Source organism: Rhopalosiphum maidis, chromosome 2 (genome assembly GCF_003676215.2).
Source record: "Rhopalosiphum maidis isolate BTI-1 chromosome 2, ASM367621v3, whole genome shotgun sequence".
NCBI classification, from domain to species: Eukaryota; Metazoa; Arthropoda; class Insecta; order Hemiptera; family Aphididae; genus Rhopalosiphum; species Rhopalosiphum maidis.
The window spans coordinates 17,168,866-17,192,393 of record NC_040878.1 but is presented as its reverse complement, the minus strand read 5'-3'; the positions used below and the strand labels follow the sequence as shown (position 1 = coordinate 17,192,393).

The window sequence follows — 23,528 nt, the reverse complement described above, 5'->3', positions numbered from 1 at the left end:
TCTATTGTATATTATCAAGGAAATTAATTTTATTAATAATATGTTTATGTATTTAAATATAAATTTTAATAAATGGTTTTCAAGTTATTTAACTATAAGTAGTTAGTACTAAGAAATTATATAATATATAGCCATATAGGTCAACAAATATTGGGATAGAAGATATGGGGACAAGACGGTTTAAAAATTATAGTAATTATTCATATTAATCTTCTTAGCAAGAATAATAAATATTAGACAAAGTATTAAATCTATTATAATATATTTTATTTAAAATAATTTTGAAGGACTTAATATTATCTATATTAGGTATGTATTTTAATAACTTATTTTATGAATAACTACTCATTTTGAATTCTAATTTTAACACATCAATATCAACATTTTCAAAAAAGATATCTGCTTAATAATTTACAATAAAAAAGGTTATTCTTGTTTTAAAAAAAAAACTGGTAAATCTGTATAGTAGGTATGTACACTCGCCATTACGAGTAGGTCAGAAATAAATCAATGTACACAAAAAACGATTCTGAGCGGATACGGTCTGTCGGCATATTTATTTAAAGATATTTTATTATATAATTATAATATAACTAATTTATTTTTCTGTTAATAATACGATAATTTGTACTAACTTTTGTAGTTTATCAAAAATAAATCATACAAATTCTGTCCATTTTAAAATTATATTAAATTAATGTATTATAATATTTCTAGCTGTTATTAACTTATAAATCAATACCGAAATATCGTAGAACATTTTGGCGTTTATATTCAATATTTATTCCAACTTCTAAAAGAATAATTGTTTAGTGATTTTGTATTAAATTGTTAAGCTAAAACTTAAAAATAATTTTATTATTTTTGACAATTTAAATATGTTCGTGATAACTTTTTAAAAATTTGTCCTTTCATTGCTTATAAAAAAAATTGTGATCATGTATTTATTACACGTTTTTAATATTCATAGAAAAACTTATTATAAAATAAACTATATTTTCAAGTTTTTTACGTATAAAAAAAAATGTTAATAAACTTATTTAAAAGTCTAAAACTTTTAACATTTCTAAATAACACATAAAAAGCTTAACTATTTTTAAAATGATTTCGTGTCTATATAATTATATCGTATAGTAAAAAAATTTTGATTTTCCCCAAATTTTTTTTTCTTGATTATTTTTAAAAATTACATACTTAACATTTTTAATCTAATAAGTTGAAGATTTAAGCATTTTACTGTTTCCAAAGATGAAATTGGACACAATAAAACCTACAATTATTGTGAATTTAATACATATTTATCGTTCCGCACTGAATCTAAAAAAAAAGTATGTATTATTGACATTATCTTTTTGTAAAAAAAAATCTGAGTATTTGAAAATATGGTCCTTAAATTTCAAAATTCAAAATTCCTATAATTACGGAGAGTATGCTCTGGGCAGTGAATCGCCCTGTATACCTACCGTATTCCGGATAGCCCATTACGAGCCCCATATACACACGTCTTTGTTTTCGATAGCTATGTATACATTATACAGCTGGAAGTGTCGCACCTGTAATATATTTTATACATACGTTCGAACGTTCATTTTTGGTGACACGAATGACGTACATAATACCCAGCGGCTATATAAAAATAAAGAGTACAAGAATATAAAAACACAGACATTACAATTTAATCAATATTTTTATATTATTAGAGTATATAGTATATATTATTATGTGTTTGTTTTTGTTTATTTTATTCTGTTTAAATTTTACAAAACATATAATAATTAAAAAGAATTATACAATATAATATTATACTTAAAAATATTGAATTATATGATATCGCTTTCAACTCAAATGACTTAAACTTCTCAGGACAAAATTTAAAAATAATAAATAAATAATAAACAAAATTAAATTAAAATCTAATCAGACTTTCTATGGGATAGAGGAATATGTTCTTAAATCACTTTATTATAATCTAACATTAAATTTTAAAGCTAAAATTATACAATAAATAAAACACTAATGCGAAAATTAGTGATTAAGGTTTTTTTTGCACATGTACTGCAGGAACAGCTCAATAATATAATATCATATAATATAGTTACTTATCAGTTATCGGTTAGGTTACTGTTACAATAATAGTAATAGTTATGATAATAAGACCATTTTTTTTTCATTACATACAGTTTTTGTTTTCATTATTATTTATGATACTATATAATGTATAGTATGTATATTACTCGTATAGTTTACATTTGAAGCTTATAAATCATATTAAATTGTTATAATCATATTATTATAATACCACGTATAATCGACATTTATTACACTGACATTTAATAATATTCCAATATCATCATTATAAGCACAATACTATAACATATAGACACTTAGTTATACATACATTGTATAGGTATTGTATAACGTATGAATTTTGCTTTATTCTTATAAACTTATCTTATAATTTAAGAGACTAGTATTGAAAATCAATATTGAGTATAATATATAATGTGTTATTATATAGTAATAATAATATAAAGTTCCATTTTATATGGATCAATTTATAATAATTTACGTACAATAAAATATATTTCAGACAAGACATTCAACATTCAAACTATATAAATAAATATTTATATCCAAAAATTCGATGGCTAAAATAATTGACGTATAACGTAAAAAAGAAAAAAACAATAAAATTGTAATAAATTCAAACGTACCGAGTACGCAGAAAAATAACCAAACTAAAGCTGATATGTAATACAAAAATAAACGAGAAACAAAGAAGGTTTTTGTTTTTTTTAAATAACAAGTTTACGAAACAAAATTCAACACACACTACACACGCGGATTCAGTCGCGTGTTTGAGTGTGGTAAACAGTTTTCCGAATAATAAATAAACAATCAAACGATAATAAATTAATACAAAGAACGATAATAAATCAATAAAAGAATAGAAACTAACAGTACATTTTATGACAAAAACGTATTTTCATTCAGCACCACAAATATGACGTTACAATGATAATATTATGTACATATTTTATTTAAACAGACATTTTACAGTCACAGGATTGCGACGACCGACAACGGAAAGTCTATAGGATGAAGCCGGTCCCCTGACTCGTAGGATAATATACCGATCGTACACCCCGACGCAAAGTAGTGCAAAGGTCGAGGTCAATCGATTTCTACGGCGGCGACGACGTCCCGCTGGTCGACTCAAACCGCGACTTGACTACTTACATACATATAGATATTATACTCTACCGAGTACATTGTATATAATGATATAATATGTAACGTTAACTTAAACGTTAATTATATATAATTATATATATATTACAATACAATACTATAATATATACCAGGGGTCACCAAATAGTAGCCCGTGCACTAACTTTACTGGCATGCAGAAACAAAATTTATTTTTAAAATAATATAACATTTTTTTATTCGATGGTAAATAAAAAGTGATTTATTAATTTGTATTTCATTTTTTGTATTTTGCCGTTACTTCCGTTGAATAAACACGTGTGCCTATATTACATTTTGATGTAAAGAAAAAATTTACCTGGCATAAATTTCTACAATATGGCCCTTTAAAAATAATAATCGGCGATCCCCGGTATATAGTAAAGTATATTAAACTTGCCAGCATTATATTTAACAAAAAAATATCTGACGTTAAATCCAACTGGATTGCGTGTTGAGAATGGGGTTTAACATATGTTTGACATACTTAATAATATGTGTCCTCTAAATGGGTATTGGAGGAAGATCGTAAAACACGTAAACGATAATAATTATACTACACTAATAATAAATAAATAAATAAATAAATAAATAAATAAACAAACAAATACTGTGGGTGCGCTGATTTTATATATATTATCTTGTTGTCCCCGTCGCGTCGATCAGTGGTCTTGTCGATTCAATGTTTGGTGTCAGCAGGCGTGTCGTCCGAAGAAGTCGACGCGGACGTGGTAACAGGCGTTGTCCATTGCCACCGACAGCCATACGGCTTTGCTTGGCTAAAACAAAAAACGGGTAACTCGGTAAGCATTTGAAACGAAATTTAAACAAAAAAACCATGTGAAAGATCATACGATTGAGGATATCGACAGAAATTACATAATGTACAAAGCATCGTGGGACCGGTACAGGTGATTTAGGGAGGAGGAGAGGTCACAATGATAGCACCTAAGTATCAATAATAATAATAAACAATATATCTTATTTTTCTGCCGTGATGCACTTCATTGTAAGTTTTTTTCATTGAGTAAAATCCGTTTTTACTCGACATTGCTTGTTAGATCAAAATTTAATTTTGTAGAAAAAATAAGATTTTCACATTTTTTTCTTTTACTTTTAGTAGCACATAAATGTATTAAAACTGTATGTTTTACATTTTTTTGAATAATTGTTGATGTATAGACAACGAATTTAGATTAATCATTCGAACGAGTGTTTTGATAATTCTCATAAATTTTCCTATTTTTCAAATAAATATTAGTCTCTAAAGAATATGAAATTCAAAACAAGAGTTATCTTTATGAATAAGATAAAACCCTTTAAAATGTCTTAGGTTTTTGTATTGTTATATCTTATATATAAAAACGCACTCTGTATATATCAGATTGACTTAATAATAACATTATTATGGATGTTTCGTACAGCTGGAGTATAAAAACATAGAGTATAAACTGCAATGTCTATAAATACTATAATATTATGTTAACAATATTCGTCAATAAACTCATCGTCAAACAATGTATCATAGTTTTAAATAAATAAATACTGTCCGTTACTATGAAACAACAATACTAAGATATTTATACGATAATAACGGTTCACTGAAGTATACGGTGCATAAGACAATTTTACCTATATTATTATTATATCCTATACCTAGATTAGGTATTGCATATAAACTCGTAAATGAGAACCATTGTCCGTGACATGATTTTGGCTGTATTAAACTTTTTATTATTTATGAAAATAAAATCGATGGCAATGATATTTTATTTAACATCTTTTAACAGTGGTGACTTCATCAAATGATTAACTTAAAAAATTAAAAGTTTCAACATTTTTAACGGTAATTAGTTCAATAATTTGTAAGTACCTACACCGCAATGGAATAGTAATAATTCACTGTAATTATATAACGTACTTTGATATACCTCCATTGTAATATAATAAAATAGGTCATGCCATTTTGACACCATAACAAAATTGATTTAAATCAGTGAAAATGTAAATGAAAATAAAATATTAATAGTTGCATCTAGTAAGAAAAAATATTATATTTTCAAAACGATTTGCGTATTATATAAAGTAAAACGTTACTTTTCATAATATTGAGACATTAAGTGTAATTAGTAACATTTTGTACAGAATAATTTGTTTAAATACATCATAATTTCTTATGGATTTAAACGGTAAAATATATTTATCTAATATATTTAATATTACAAATGTTAATATTTAGAATTTAATTGTGTTTTAAGACACACGTCTAAACCTATCAAACATTTTATAAGGAATATATAAATTTGATTATACTAAAATCATTTTTACAAAAGATTGTAACAAGTTTTAAAGAAAAGTTATTATTATTTAATAATAATTTTAATAGCTTGATAAAGTTATATGATTATAATTAAAAATGTTAATACAAAATGTAATTTTTTGGACGTCCAGACATTCATTAAAATTGTTTAATATCATCTTAAAGCGCATTAAAAACTTTATAATACGAGTATATTAAATATATATTTTCTAGAGATTTTAATATTTAACTGAAAATATAATATTTTGAATATTTTGATTATTTTTAACAGTAATCAAAATAGTGAATGCATTTGACAAGACACGTATAGTAATTTTTATTGAAAGCAAAGTAAAGCTTTTTTTTAAAAAAAAAGACCAAACATAATAAATAAACAAACTGAATGGCAAACACTTCATACTGTCAATAGTCAATATACTAAACTGTTCTATAATATTATTTACCCCATGCTGTATAAAATAAATGACTGTAATCATTTTTATCCATGTGTGCACATAAAAGTAAATAATAAATATAACGATATCAATATATAAAAGGACATTTATGTTTTAATTGTGCTTAAATTTGATTTAAAAATTATTTAAATTAACGCAAATGCCAAGTATATCTATGTATAAATATTACGAGTAAAATGCTTTTCGTATTAATTTTCATTCATAAGAATCCATGAAAGTTATATATTATAGTTTATTGTTATAACATAATCATCTCTCGTCTACAAAAATAATATATTAATTTATCTAGTGGTAATATTTATCTTCCAGACGAATTATTACTATAGACGTATAATAAATGGAAATTGTAATTACGATTTAACTTTTATTCACTACGTATTTTCTAAAAATTAAGTTAATGGCATTTTAATTAATTAAATTTAATATAATACATTATTTATTATATATTATATTATATGCATTTGATGAATTGAAAATGGAATGATATAAACAGTTCATAATATGTTTAATGAAGCGGATAATAAAATTTAAAATACAAATTATAAACAACAGCATTATATACCTACCTATTTTATGATTTAAGTTATTCAAAATCAAATATTAGGATCAATAACTATTTAACTACTATATAACAACAAACAGACAAATTTAACGCGTATCTGCGCCGAAAAGTTATCGCAAATATAATAACCATCTTTTGCTTATAAATATAAATACAATTTATTTAAAAGTAATTTGAATAAAACAGTTGTACTTTTTTTCTAAAGATACTGTTTTCCGTAGTTGTATTTCGGTATATTAAATACTCGTTTCATAAATCTATTTTAACATTCCAAGGTAAGAATCGCAAGTAGATATATTTTGTGTTATCAATTATCTTAAAATTACAATTTATCAAGGTTTTTACTAACCTAAAATTGTCTTGTTTAAACACATTTTGTGATATAATTATTTTTTACCGATCAAATGACAATATTATAGTCAATAAGTTTATTTTTTTTTTGATAGACTAATTAATCAAGTATTAAATATTAACCTTTCTTATTATAATATGGTGGTAAAAATAAATTAATTGTTATCCAACTTAAACCAAAATATGGTTTTATAGTTTACACTATACGCTTTATATTTTACCTACAACTAAAGACCCTTAAAATATTTGGCTAAGATAATAAATTTTATTTTACCTCCACGGAGATGGAATGCTTTGATAAACTGGACGCCCGGGAAGTGGGCTACAATTAACATTTTTTCAAAAAGGTATACGGAAATTGGGCCACAATTTTCAATGATTTTTATTATTGTATCCAGTAATAAATTGGGTCACCATAAAATTTTAAATTTTTATAAAATAATATTTAATATAAGTTTTTTTGGAAGTTGAATCAAAAGTTCATATTAAAAAAAATTAGCGAATAAACGTTACACACTTGTGTATTTTTGTGTTTTACATTTATAGCCCAATCTCCGGATACTCTTTAAAAATATAGATTTAATTTGTGGCTCAATTACCGACTGCCCCATAAACTAGTAGGTACTATATTTGCCATTTATTTCTAGGGAAATATTAAAATCTAAATGAATATTTTTTAATATTTATATTTTATTTTGATATACATAGTAAATATTATTATTTTATTGATGTATACAAATTAAACCAATTCTAATATATCTTTAAATGTTGGAACTATTTAATACCGGTTTTGGTCGGAACTCTAACCTTAACTATTAATTTATATTTTTTTTAAACGGGAACCGGAACTAGGACCTTTTAATTAAATAATTGAGTACCGGAACCAAAGCCGGAACCGACAAAACAACAGGTAAAAAAACAAAAGGTACCAGTCCCTGCCTGCCACCTACACTGTCACTGTAAAACAACAGAACATATTATAATGAATTGACAAGTTATACGGCTCGTGATGATTTTATATGTATATTTTATTTATAATGTATAGTGAATATTTGTAAATTTTCAAACATTTTAGACTTTGTGATATTGCAATAACGATATTGTGTTATATTTGTATCTCAAAAAATTTACCACTACCAGTAAAATATTTTTAATCTGTAGGTTTACATTTATTCATATGGTATGATAAATAATATTATTTTAGAGGTAACTTAACGCACCTCTAGTAATAAGCAATATAAAAGCATTAGAAAAAAAAATTAATTTATAAACGTGTATATTATGTATATGGATGTAATATATTTCTTGAGTAACTATAAATATGTGCGTGGTTAATATTAATATTATACTAGGCGTCCCACAGATTAACAAAACCCACGGCGTATCGTATCGTTGATTAATTAAATTTAATCAATCTGCTACTTGTCAATCAATTATAGAAATATTGTGATGAAAAAAACGAGTTGTACATCATTATTATTTATTTGGTAATATTAGGTTATATGGTTGTATCACTATAATAGTAGCGAAATATTAATATTTCAAAAGGTATTTATTTCATTAATTGTATTTTGAAATCTAGAGTAGAATGTTTTTGACAGATCTTTGAAAGCAGATACCGCTACAGTATACTAACTGCGGGGGTACGTACAACTGCAGTAAGTTATTTGTAAAAATGTTTTTTACATAATAAAATACATCATCCAATAAATCTGCGCGAGTTATAATTCAAATTTTGTTTTGAATTTATGCTATTAACCCATCTATCTATCAATTTTTAAATAGTAAATTATAATTTTAATTAATTATACATTACGTACTATAAACTTGACTTGATGATATTAATAGATTTATTTATGTAATTGTATATGCAATAAAAAATAGTAGTAAAGATGATATTATATATTAATATATTATACAGTTAGCTTTTAATAATATTAATAATTAATTATTAATTGTTAGTTGTTCGAGGTTAAATTTTTATAATAATTTTTTCATTTGTCATTCATCAATTAATTTTTAATACAAAATGTTTGTTTAGAACATATTATAGTATACCTCTTTCTTCAATTTCCGATTATCCATACCTTACTTTACTTACATTTATTTATACTTTAACTTAAATGAGAGTTAATTAATTATTCTGCAATTTCCATAACAACACAATGAATTGTAATATAATATACCAATTTTATCTTCAACTACCCAAAATTATGACCACAACATGCCTTACCGTTGTCCCTTTTTATTCTTCTAGCACCTCTTTCAATATTAAATATTTTATCCTCAAGCAACAAAACATTATTCCCCCTACTTTATACCATTAACAAAGGTTTCAATATATGGTTTTTGTATATTTATGTTTTCCTAATTAATACCATTAACGTCTTACCTAAATACCTAATTATAAAAAAAAAAAACATATTACATTTCTGTGATGAATAATTCGTATATATTCGTTCAAGATAAAGTAAATTAATAAAATTAAAATGTACTACCTCGTTATTTAAGTTCTTAAAATTTCAATAGTTTTATTTTATTTTAGAAGTGTATAATATTTGATAATAATAATAAAATAATAATATCTATGTGTAATAGAGGCCGGGTAAACGGGTCGTGTACAATGTATACATTTTCTAAAAATATTAAACTAAAGTAACATTTTTTTTTTCAGTAAATAATAAAAAGATGAACATTTTATAAAAAATGTGATTATGCAGAAATAGTGATGAATTATTAACGTAGATACTCGTTATTATTCACCAGTTAATAGCCAAAATATAAGTAGCAACTGATGTGGAAGCTAATAAGTTAAATTAAAAAAATATGTATTCAGGGTATTACAACACCATAAATCCGTATTGTATTTAATTTGAATCGTAATTTTATTTGTATTTTACTTTTATAAAATTACAACATAACAAGATTTTTAAGCTTATAAGATACCTATTTTCTAAAAAAATATATATAAACTTATAAAATAACCTCCATATATTAAATAATCAAATTATCGCCAAAAAAAATATTTAGCTAACAATACAGATTATACCTATCTCAAAATGTTGACATATTTAAATATAAAATATTAACCTAAAATAAAAATCTCTAATCTTCACGATACAGTCTACAAGTGTATACAAAATGATAAAAGACAAAGTGAAAATATATTTTTTTATGTTTGTATTATATTATGTACATTACTACACTTACTTTATTTACTTCTAAAAGGATAATCAAACAAACTAATATCATTAACTATTAGCCAAAGTTGATATGGTTGGCTGACATTCTGCATTACAGGTACTTTTACACGTAAAATAAGATAAGAAAAGTATTATAAAATTTATTAATGTTTGTTTTAGGGGATCTAAAAAAGTCATTTTCATGAAAAGAAAATTAAAGAACTTGAGGGTTAGAAAGTACCTTGCAGAGGAATATAATTTAATCGATATTATCGGTGCAGTAAGTCTGGATGAATAATGTCTGGTTAAAAGAGATAAAAAACAAAATCAACTTGGAGATTAACATTTTCTATGTATGATCATACAATATTACTTTCCTTTAAAATCGGAAATAATTTTATTTAATGTTATCCCTAAAAGTTTTATCAAAATAAATTTAAAATTCAAGTACCTACCCAGAAAAATGCCAACTATTATTTCTCGCGCTTATGAGCTTATAATATTATTTGTTAACATTATCAAATATCAATGGTTAAAAATGGATATATATATATATACTCTTGTATTTTAAATTAAATTTTTATATTAAAAATAAATTTCTTTTTAAACAAGAAAATTCAAAATATTTTCAAATGTTTATACATAAATGTCAGTACATATATGTACTGACACTATTATATATTTTATCAATTAATATGTTAGTATTATATAATATATTAACCTCATTAATTGTTAGGCTTGTCCCATATTTATGAATAAAATAAAAATACAATAACATAATATATTTGTATTGTTTAATTTTGAAGATTTTAAGCAACGTGCTTAAATTTTCTTCAACACATGCTAAGCTTACTGGAGAAGCATAAGTATAAAGTTTTTTAATAAAAGAACTTTAAAATGTAAATTTTTTCCATAAATCAACACAAATAAAAAAAACCCAAAAACTAAGCGAATTCAAGATATTTTTTAATATAGAAAACAAGCTTAATTTATTTGGTAAAATAGTTTTTGAGTATTTGTGAGTCAAAAAAAATATTTATTTTATTTTTTATTATCACGTATACGTATACGCTAAAAATCAATAGTTAATTTAAATAATATATACACTTAATTAAAAATTTTGCTGTTTTTTTTCACCAAGTCAAGGGATTAGTATGTCTGTATTCTATATATAATATCACATTATTAATTATTAGAATAAAAATATTGACATTATTATATGATCTCAGCAAACATAAAACTGAATAGAAATAGAAATAAATACTATATAAAAAACTAATAAAATACGTTCTAGTATAAATTAGCAACATGCATTAAATTTAAATTGATTACCTTTTTATCTATGTGTTTACACTTGCGGTAAATCTGTGATGAAGTGTTTCGCATTAAATAAACTTGAAGAGTAAAAATAGTTAAATGTTCACATGAAATTAATACCAAAATTTACTAAAAATAAATGGAATTTTATCAAAATAATAATACTTAAAGAAAATTAACTTACGAATGTAATGTAAATATGTATTATGTTTAGTAAATAACAAGGTAGCTTTATTATCTAATAATATCTATATTCTATACATAAATATATATATATACAGAGAGTGAGAGAGAGATAATATAGATGCAATCGGTTCTCACTTTGGAAAGTGTATAGGAGTTAATATGTATAAATAGTTATTTGTATTTTCAATCCATTCAATAAAAAGATAAATGACAAACGTAGAATTTTTTAATAATTTATTAAAAATATAAGTTAAGACCTAAAATAGTCGAAAAAAATTTTTTCGTAAAATGTCTATCTTTATATTATGTTTTTACTATTATTATTTATTCAATATGACAGACATTTTCTTTCTATTCGTTAACTCTATAATCCCCTTTCTCCACGTTTGTGAACATCACGAGTATATTCTAACGATTATTCTACATAGGTATTTTTGATACATGTTCTTTATATTATCTATACCTATATAGAAGTATTTTTGACTAAAAATCAGTTTTTAATAATATCATTTTATTTACTCAAAACGTTTAAAATATTTGGGTACATGTAAAACTTAAAAAGAATTTTAAAAAATTAAGTTTAAAATACTATCTGTTATTATGGCAGATAATTTATTAACTATAAGACTTTTCACAGTAAACTTATGATGTTAAATGTTTTAAGCAATAGGAAATTAAAAAACCATAAACGATATCAGTTTTTTCGGATAAATAAGATTATGTACGTTAATTTAGTAATACTTAGTTATAGGTACAAATATTGCCATATTTATACTATTAGTAGGTACCCCAGTAAGAACCTAACATAAATCCAAACAATGATTTAATTTTGATTAATATTACTTATTGGGATAAAATCATATTTACTAATATTTGTATTATAATTAAATAACATTAAAGTAAATAAATTAAATTTGAAAAACTTTAAAATTGAAAATGATACTTAGTGGCTAGTTCAATGTTTCATACATTACGCGTTATAGCCCATAGTCTTAGATCATTAAATGCGGTGGTATATAAAAACTGTTTAGAGTATAATATCATTCATATTTTAATAATTTAGTTATCTTTGTGACTAAAAATAATGTCTAAAGAAATGTATCCTACTATCATCGGATCAAGTGTATAGAAACATCATATGTGGCTCAAGAGCTTACAAACGATTCCATTAGATAACAACTAAGCATTACATATTACTTATTACACTTATTGAAATTGTTTTTTTTACTAAAGAGCTTAATAATTTCCATAAAATTTTGTTAAGCAAATACAAGTAAACATCATATATAGACTTATATTTTTTGTTGAAGAATTCGTTTAAAACTTATTGTATATGGTCGTTATTTATAATATGTATTATGTATGTTATTCAGTTTAATCTAAACATATTCATAACATAATATATTATATTAATTAATTCATAGTTTTGAACAATGATCTAAAAATAAATACAAAATTGCCCTTTGATAAAAATAATGTAAAAAAATGTATTTTCAATTCCATGAACAATATGTTTGTTCTAAGACCGTATGTAAATTTGAATGAAAAAATGATCATTAGATCAATTTGAATGATCATTATGATGTAAAATAAGATGGTAGATAATTATAATTAAAAGAGCTAATAAGATTTAATTTATAAAACAATAAGTAATATTATTATATACGGGATTAAACATTCTATTATCATAAATAAACAATTATGTATAGTTATTTAACTATCTACAAATTAGTATACATGAATATTTTTAAGCTGAATGAAACAAATGAAACAGAACTATATTGATTAAAGTTTGATCAAAAATACGATATTTAAAACAATTTAGAACTGAAATTTTCTGTAACATAGTATTTACATCATTAAAAAAAAAACCAACAAAATATGAGTAAAAAGTTTAATTAAATATAATTTAAATAAATATCTTTTGAATTTCAAAATTTCTAATTTTATTGTGTATTCTAATTCCTAATATAATATTTGATGAACTCGAAAAATTAAGAGATATATAAATTCAATATATTAAATTTTAATATATTATTGATACAGTTTCTGTAATATTTTAAATTTAAAAAAAATAAATAATTTAAATTGAAAACTGTTATGCTTTTAAATAGAGCTATTTTTGTATATGGAGATATCTGTGTAGATGAAAATTTAAAATAAAAATCGAATCTAGTATTAGGTAATATAGTGCGTAACATATGAAATAGGTATATTAAAAATCTATAAAATTAGTGTAGTTAAAACTTGAAAATTATACATGTATCAAGTCATAAATTGAAAATTATACATCGTCACCAATTTCAACTGTTTGTAAATCATTTTAATTTTGTAGGGTGATTATTTTTAAATATGTACGTTTTTCAGTTGAAGTACATAATATATTGATTATAAAATGTGTTTATTTAACTTTTGATTTGTTATTATTTTAATAATGTTTTATAATGGATATCTACAATTAGATATTTGAACAATTAATATTAAATAATAATAGTAATGATTAAAATAATATTTATTTTCGTAGTTAAATAGTTTAGTTTATATTTTTATTTATTCAATTATTTTTTATTTGATTGTAATATCATTTATTTATAAGATAAATAATATTTAACTATAATTTAATATATGAAATTACATAAAATAGATACATTGTTGATTATTGTTTCTATTTAAATAATAACAAATGTATAATTATATGTATAAAAATAATTTTCTCTAAAAAAATATTATTTGAACAAGTTTAAAAGTTAAATACAATTGAAATTAAAACACTATTTATAATAAGTTGATTTATTCTATAATATATTTTACTCGGAATAATAATTGCCTTTAATAGGCAAGTTTGATGTGATAATACATTAAAATGATACTAAAATACCCATTTTTCAATTTTAAACACAAGATTTCAGCGACCTTAAATATATATTTTTTCGCTGGAATGCATCTATTCTACTAAGAAACACGACAAATAGTTTAAATAAGAATAAGAAATAATAATTGAACAAGTTCACTATTATACCTGGAAAATGTTTGTTGATAAAATTGTTTTCATAAACGCTGCAGTCGTACTATAAAATACCGTTTTTATTGTTGAAATTGGGCTAACGGGACTGTTCATGGGATTACGGTTTGTTACGACCTACACGTTTATTTTAATACTATAATATCACGATAAATTTAGTACCGTAATAAATATTATTTTTATTATTTAATGTGTGTTGTGATATTTACCTGCCGAACAACGGGTGCCAAAGAGACGAACTGAACAGATCATGTCCTGCAGCTAGATGAAGGGCACCTTCGATGTTCAAAAGTCTTGGTTTCGCGTTCGGGTCGATCAAATGTTCTTTGACTTTGATTTTAGGCCTGAATGCCGGCTTACCGGCATCACCACTAACAGGCGTTGTGGGCAGTGGCGTTTTTGGTTTATTAGTCACAGTCGAACATTGAGAGTCCGCGTCGATATCACTGACGGTGCTGCCACTGCTATTGCCGTTGACGCCACTGCTACAACCGGTAACGCCACTGGCACTGGCATTGACGCTACCGCTACTGACGTTGACACCACTGTTACTACCGTTGACGCCACTACTACTACCGTTAACGCCACTACTACTACCGTTAATATCACTGCTACTGTCGCTGACTCCACTGTTACAACCAGCAACGACATTACTGTAGTCGGTAACAGCACTGTTGCAACTCGTGACACCACTGCTGCAGCCGGTGACACCAATGCAACAGCCGTTTATGACGTTACCGACTTCCGTCATCGATATCTGCTGCTGTTGCCCCGGACCGTGGTAGTTGTATTGAGCGCGGTTGCGTGGTGATACGGACGGATTTCGCGGTGGCATTGGCGACGACGGAGATCTGCCGTTATACCCGCAACCGATTTCCGACGGGAAGCAACAAGTTGGCATCGCACTCGACGACGCATATGTGACACAAGTCTTCGGATTTCCGCCACCACAACTGGCAGCAGGAGTAGCAGTGAACGGGTTACAGTCGCTGGGAGACACAGCAAATGGATTGCAGCCGTTCGGAGACATTGGGGTGAACGGATTATAACCGCTCGGTTTTGGGCAACAGCTGCCCCCGTAACACGATGACGGCGATCCGTTGCAGCACAGCTCTTGACAAACCCGTCGTTTTGGCTGACGGTGTAGAACCGAAGATTGTAACAGTGGTGGCATAAGTTGCTGCGGACGAGACGGCAAAAGTTGTGGTGGCATTTGTTGCGGATGTGATGGCAACCGCTGCAGTTGTGATGTCATGTTATGATGCAGCGAACGCTTAGGCAAAAGTCGTGGTACTTGCTGCTGCTGTACATGTGGCTGCGACGGCGGCAAAAATTGTGATTGTTGGTGTTTTAGAGGCTGTGCATTTGTTGGCGGTAACATTTGTGACGGCGGTGGTGGCGGTGGTGGTGGTGGTGGTGGTAATAACAGAGGATGTGGCTGTTGTGTTGGTGGTAATATTTGTGGCGGCGGCGGCGGCGGCGGAAGTGGCGACACCGACGTACAACAATCGTCCGATTTACTGTAGCCGGGCGTGGAAGCGTATGGTGGTTCGATATTGCCGTCGTAATACATGTCGTTCCATTGGTTTTTGTCTTGAGGGTAGCTAAACGACTGTTGAGCAGTTGTCGAGTTGGGCAATAGGATGCTCAACATAGTCGATATAAGGTCGGCGTCGACGCCGGTCATGTCTTTTGACAGGTATGACAACCACAGCATCTGATCGATATTTGACGATTGATTGCCGTCCGACTTGCGGTCGTCCGCGTAGCCTGGTTGCTGTTGCAATATAGACCGGAGATGTGACAACGAGACGGCCAACAGGTCAGGATCTGGGGGCGGTGGCGGCAATAACGATGGCTCTCGCAAGAGTTTTGGTATTTCTGTGGCCGGGCTGGCCACTAGGGCAGCTAGCCTGGCTCTGGGCACAAGCAACGGGTCGGGCACGGACAAGCAAGGGTCCGAAAGCACTTCCTTCAGCTCAGACAAAGGATCCCACTCGCGTTTTACCTGCCCCCTGGCCAATGGTGGTTGTGCAGGGGGTGATTTATCTACGCGTTTTTTCTTAAGCGGCGGCTCCTGTAATCGAATTTCTAAAGCAGATCGCTTACTCACGGTTTCCAGGTTTAACGGTTCGTTTTGCTGTTGCTGTTGCGTCGTTATTGTTAACTCGCCAACCTTGCACATCGTTGGCGTCTCGGACAATAACGGCAACGCCGGTGGCGGTGGCGGCGGCGGTGACGGTATCGTCGCGGAAACGGTCCCGCAGACCGTGACGTTTTCGGCTTTGATTTGGTGGATTGTCGTACCCTCGGGTAACTTAATGGACGAAGTCGTCTCAATGGTAGGTAGCGAAATTTTCACGTCACTCATCAACGCCGGGTCCTGTTCGATCATCTCCAGTGCTCGATCGATCCTGGCCCTCGTTTGCTCTTCGTCATCCTCCTCATCGCTACTTATAGTGTCCACAAAGTCGATAGAGTTATCGTTTAAGTCGACAAGTATCGGCTCGCTGCTGGTTCTTGGACTTTCTTTGATTCGGTTGTCCGGTCGTGGATTCTGCTCGACCGACTCGTCACGATCGTTCTGTGTCTCTCTAACTTCTCTGACGTCTATATGTCCACTAACGGACGAACGCGATTGAGCAGCCGCCAAAACCCTAGACCTAGGAGTAGAACTCCACACACCGTTGGTCTTGACCAGTTTAATACCCGGATCGTAATCCTCGCAGTATATTTTCAGTATTTGCGACTCTTCTTTTTTAGCCCACAGAAATATTGGACCACTCCCTTCTTTCGACCGTTTCTTGTGTTTTTTCCGGATACGAGTGCCGCCGTGCTCGTGGTGATGGCGGTGGTGGTGATGGTGGTGGCGGTGGTGATGTTTCTTATGTTTCTTTTTAGACCTACGTGATTTGCTGTAAACCACCTCCTTCTCCTCCTCCACCTCTTCCTCCTCCTCCTCTTCCTCCTCTTCTTCTTCTTCTTGTTCCTCTTCCTCTTGCTCTTCCTCCTCGCTATGGAACTGTACCTCCTCTTCGGCTTCGGATTCCGAAGATAGTATTTCAATTACATTGTCACGTTCCAGGACCGCAGTGCCGCGTTCGTCGATCACGTTCGCGTTCACAGTGCCGCTGTCCACGTCGTCAGTGCCTTCCGTTTTTTCCGGTAAAGCTTTCATAATTTTCCAGTCACCTGTTCCACCATATCAATATAAACGTGCGATACTTTCCCAAACGCACGCATCATCCGGAAATCAACCACACATTTAATAGCCTAAATGCACGTCTTACTTAATTCCGTGTTTATTCATTTCATAGGCAAACTGATAAAACGAAATTATAATGTACACAATCGTCAACAAAAACATAAATATTGTAAATGCGGAATCGAACAAACAGACGGCCCTCCGAAACATTGGGCGAACTTCTCGAGCTCCGCGATCGACGCACACGCGTACGAAACAGCTGTGTAGCTACTAAACCGGTAAGAGTCACTGGCCGGCGGCGGCGTCGACGGCGGCGACTGTTACGGCGGCTGCGGCGGCGGCAGCGGCGGTGGCGGCATCACGCGTAAAATTCCGTCGGTTTAACCTGGCTCGGCTTCGGTCGTCGGCAGTCGCGTAACCGTTCACAGCTATTGGTCGGCCGAGTTTTCGCGTTATAGGCGTTACCTCGGCGGCTCGGCAGACAGATCCGAAAATATTACCCGAACGCTGTTGTCCCTTGCCCTATATCATTAAAGCGATGCGAATTTTCATCGCCAAACGGGCACGACAAATCAACTTTCCCCCTCACACTCCCCGCCACGCACCGCCGACAAATCGATCAGTATCTGCCGATTTCAGATTTCTCGTAATTTTCAGACGGTTAATGTACAACATAATATACAGCCCGTCGCCCGATGACTATTTTAACATTAGGTATATTATATTAACTACTTATATAAGGTTTATAATATATATAATGTATTAATATACTATATACAGGTGAATTCCGTTAATAATGTGGTTGCATATTTGTTACCGTGAAGTACCTACCCGTGCAAGTTGTATGTCTTTAATTGTAAAACAGGCTTCACTACGCACAAAGAACAACTAAGCAGACGGACGCGAGCTTTATTAAATCGAGTGTACCCGAGCGTACGCATATAATATAGTTATCCCGTGCCAAGTTTTTCAATTTCGTTATTTTACCTATTAATTTAAGTATCCATACCTAAACGTTGGATACATTTGATGTACAATAATATTACGTATTTACGTAAACCTGCAGTATGCAGCGTATTCATTAGATAGTACCTAAACATTATTGCTGATGAATTAAGTATAAATAACTAAAATTATACTTAACATTTTTTCGCATATTCTAATCAGTAATTATTTTTAATTATGTACCTAACGTTTTTATTTAAAAATCGTGTAGATGGCTCAACATTTAAATTAAATTAGTAATTGTTTTTCCATCAATGGGCAGTATTCTACAAATACATGAGAATTTTTGCCAATTTTTTTAAATTTTGTTTCCATATAACGTATTGCACAGCTTATTGCGTAATTGACATAATACCTTATATAATATTTTAAAGATTATATATATATATTTTTTTTTAATTAAAAATATCAATTACTTGTACTAAACAACTGAAACACGTTCTCATACTATATAATATATAATACATGCACACATTTGACAATTAATATGGGCCATTACTTCTAAAGCATTATTCGTGATTGTTATATACTTACTGGACATCGGACCTTCTCTATACAATATACGTTTTGCAGTAATAATATTTATACATTTATAATTATGTTACTACTATAAGACATTATTTATATAGTTCATGACAATTAGCTAGACTATTAAAACTGTATATCGTATATTTAGTTTTATAATTATATTTTATTTTAAATGGTACATTTTTAAAATTAAAGTACAATTGCATATAAAAGTTACTAAACATTTTAATATTTCGAATGAAAGAGCAATATTAGAAATGTGAATATAAAATAAAATATTTCTATTTTCAACAAAATCAAAACATTATACACTCTAATACAAAAAATATAAAAAATTATAAACCGTTTAGTACTCAAGTGAAATGCGATTATCATTGCCATGATTAAACTCTATTCATAGGCAAATGAGGAATTAAGAAACTACTCAAGATCTCATTTCAAACGAAAAGCAATTCGCGACATACCTACTTCTGAATACACTCGCTAAATTATTAAAACATTGGATTAATTCGTGTTTAAAGTGCATCCAAATTGAGAATACAATACAGATTTGTTTGTTTTTTTCATACTTAACAAGATTAATCTATACCTAATTAAATTAATATGTATCTGCTATTACACTTATCAACTCAATTCGATTAGTTTAAACTCTTATTTCTTAGAAAAAAAATTAATAAACGATTAAAACTTGTAATATTCAAAATAACATAATATAGTGATAAATATTGTAAATTAATTATAAAAACTGAACTGCATTTAGAATTGTTTTTTGAATGTTTTATTAATTGTATTAAATTCTAATAATAATATACCCAATGAATATTCTACGTGAGATGACTCCGTGAAGATACCTAACCAACCCCAGGGTATTGTGTATATAATAATCAAATTATAATTTTTAAATGCGTGGATTTTTATCTTTAATACTACCTACACATAAGTTACACAAAAATAGCATATATATTATATATTATATTATATTATATTATATTATTATTATTATTATATTATTTTATATATATATTCATCTTATTGAAACATTAAATTTATACTTATTTTATAATATAAATAATAAAAAGTGGACGAGTAGATAACCGCTCTTCTGTGCAATAGGAGTCAAGTTTATCTCGTCATTGAGTAGGTCACTCTAATGGATGTATTAAATTTAACTTCAATAATAAATCATTGTAAATAAGTCTGGACGAAGAGAACAAGCAGATATTTTAAAGTATATTTTATCATATATTTATAATGCTACAATAATATTAATTTATTTTTCTATTAGTATTATATGTATGTGCAATGACTAAAAATTAATCTAAATACTTTAAAAATTTCACTGTGAATAGTAAAATATAATCGTTAAGTATTTCAAATAAACCTACATAAATAACTAAAAAAAAAAAAGTAAAAATATTACAAATTAAACAATTTATCAAAAACACTAATATAAACATTTTGGTAAATATTCAAAGTACCGGTGGTTATTAAATTTGTCTTTAAATAAATTATAACAAAATAACAAAATAGGTTTAATCGAAAATTAATTTAGTCTAAAATTATCTGTTTTTCTGTTTTTTCCCTCATCATTAAGAAAAGTATTGGGAATTTTTTATATTTGACCCTCTTGGTACCAACTAGATTATAGTACTCGTAGAATGTTTAAAGTTTTTATACTCTTTAAATTATGAGATGCCCTTCGGAATCGATCTGAAATAAACTCTGAATACACTCGTATAAGCGTGCTCATTGGGTAGTTAACGTTGGGTATTGACTACTCTAAATTTTTTTGCTATAGATTATAAAATTGATTAACGTTAATATGTATGAGAATAAAAAAAAGATTTATACGTATGTATGTTATAATGTTACATAATATACTAAATTAACCATAAAGCTGTATTCACAGCTACGTCATCTGTTGTAAACTCGTGTCGAGTGACTCTTATCGTAAGTATTCTAATTCACCGCTGTAATCATTATATCATTCACTATTCACTAACCATGACCTTTCAGAGTTTTGGCCGAGCTTAACTTTTGGATGTGACACAACAGTCTTAGTAGCTGTGAACTCGACTTAACATTTGATTTTGAAAAAATATACCAACTATAAATTATAATAGTATATATTATTTGTTCATGGTATAGGAGCATGACAAGTGGCTGCTACGGTTATAGTATCATAATACCTAATTATAAATTCGTAAATAATATTAAATATTAGTTCTGTATGTTATTTACTATAGTAGATTGATTATTAATGTTTTAGGTAGTTAATATGTGCGTTTGTCCGAAAGAGTGAATAGTGAAAAGTAGCTTTAAAAATGTTACTACTCGGCTCTTTCCGGCATCCGATAGTTGTGTAGCAATAAAATAACGTTAATACATGTATCTATGAGTCTATAACTATTTTTATTAATTCTCTTATACCATAGTTGCCTAGCTTTTTATTTGTCAAACGTATTTAAAAAATATTAACTTCATAATATTATATTTTTTTTCTAAACTGTAACTTGTAGTTATTTTTATCTTTAAATAATTTTACATACAACATAAATTATATAAAATAGTTAATGTTTTAAATTTTAAGTTTATATTATATTATTTGAACAATTTTATCGGGACATCATTATTTTAAAAATAATGTTTATTATAGCCAACAGTTATATACATGTTAAATAATATTTAAAAAAAAAATGGTTAATTTAGAATGTTTTTATAACTGAATTGATTAATTTATAATGAGAAATCAAACAATGATGATAATAATTTTTAATTAATGATACAATAATTAATTTTTCAATGTATACATATAACATAATATTATTACAGCTTTTAAGTGATTCGTAAGAAATTATTAAAAATATACCAACTACCATGATGTTATATAAAGATATTACAATAAATTATAATTAATATATTATTCAAACTTTAATTTCTCATAGAAATACACTGGTTCATTGGTTTTATGTACAAGAGTGACTTTAACCGCAATTTTTTTTAATTATTAAATACTAAGGTATAACACTTTAACATATAATATTACATTAATATTGTTCTAATCTACATAATTAAGAATTTTAAATCTAAAACGGCTAAAATAGACAAATAAAAACACAATTTTGTCTTATTTAGCTGTTATTTACTTATAATAATTATTTAACAATAATTATTAATTTGTTCTGTATTATTTAATAAAATATGTATATTATATAATATATTTTATGTTTTCAATAAGAATTAACTTCTAATAAGTTACTGTAACAATTTACAAACGTAAAATAAAAAAAACTCCTTCTATTCTCATTTGAAATTTTTCATAAAAAAGACAAATAATTATATTTTTATACAAAAATATTTAGTTATTAATAAATATTTAGTTATTACATTCATACAAAAGTAATTAAATATATTATGCCACTGTGTAACTGTGTAAACTGTTTATCGTTGACACTTCACAGTAATAAAATACAATATTTCGTGTAATTAATTTTTATTATAAGTTCGACAATGTAGGTAATTAATTTTCATTTTTATCGTATTAAAACACAAATTAATTTTATCTATTTTAGCCCCTAAGGTCACCGTGTTATTTGTTTTTATATTTTTGAAATGATATTGTACCTAGTGACTTATACTTTTATTTATTTAATTTTTATTTTACATTGGTTAAAAAAAAAATATCAAAATAAGCAATTTGAAAGAAATCAGTAATCTCAAAGTACCTAAATTATTAGTATCTATCTAAAAATATCAAATGAAGAAAATTGGTAGGTAGTAGATACCCACTTTAGTAAACAAACCTACTCACCCAAACAGACCACGCCACGAAATATTTTCACACTTAACCTATAGCTATACGGTTGCAGGCTATACTTAATATAACTATTTTAGAACTTACCCGTCTTATCATCTATACTTTCATCTATAACTCATCAAATATGTAGGAAGATAAAACATATCATATACATAAGATTAATATACATAATATGAGTCATATATAATACAACGAACGTCACTACTAAAGATACAATTATATAAGATAAACATTTTGTTAAAGTAATTTAGTTGTCTTTAATTAATACATTAAAGAGATTCAATTCCGACCGTTTCTGTCTTTGTCAAATACCCATAACAATTTAGACG

At 27.7% G+C, this 23,528-nt stretch overlaps 1 protein-coding gene across 1 annotated transcript; it reads right to left on the bottom strand.

Moving 5' to 3' along the window:
• Nucleotides 1-2,541: 2,541 nt before the first annotated feature.
• LOC113552923 (bromodomain-containing protein 4-like) lies at nucleotides 2,542-18,121 on the bottom strand. The gene is made up of 2 exons (XM_026955957.1): nucleotides 14,854-18,121; nucleotides 2,542-4,028 (listed from the first exon to the last, which is right to left on the bottom strand). Exons 1-2 carry the CDS (start codon nucleotides 17,820-17,822, stop codon nucleotides 3,929-3,931), a joined length of 3,069 nt encoding a protein of 1,022 aa, XP_026811758.1. The 5' UTR covers nucleotides 17,823-18,121; the 3' UTR covers nucleotides 2,542-3,928.
• Between the last annotated feature and the right edge of the window lie 5,407 nt (nucleotides 18,122-23,528).

Excerpts from the sequence above, each read along its gene's own strand:
- LOC113552923 (XM_026955957.1), bottom strand. The coding sequence starts at position 17,822 with ATGAAAGCTTTACCGGAAAAAACGGAAGGCACTGACGACGTGGACAGC. Across the intron at positions 4,029-14,853 it reads TGGCACCCGTTGTTCGGCAG|CCAAGCAAAGCCGTATGGCT; the intron begins GTAAATATCACA and ends TTTTTGTTTTAG.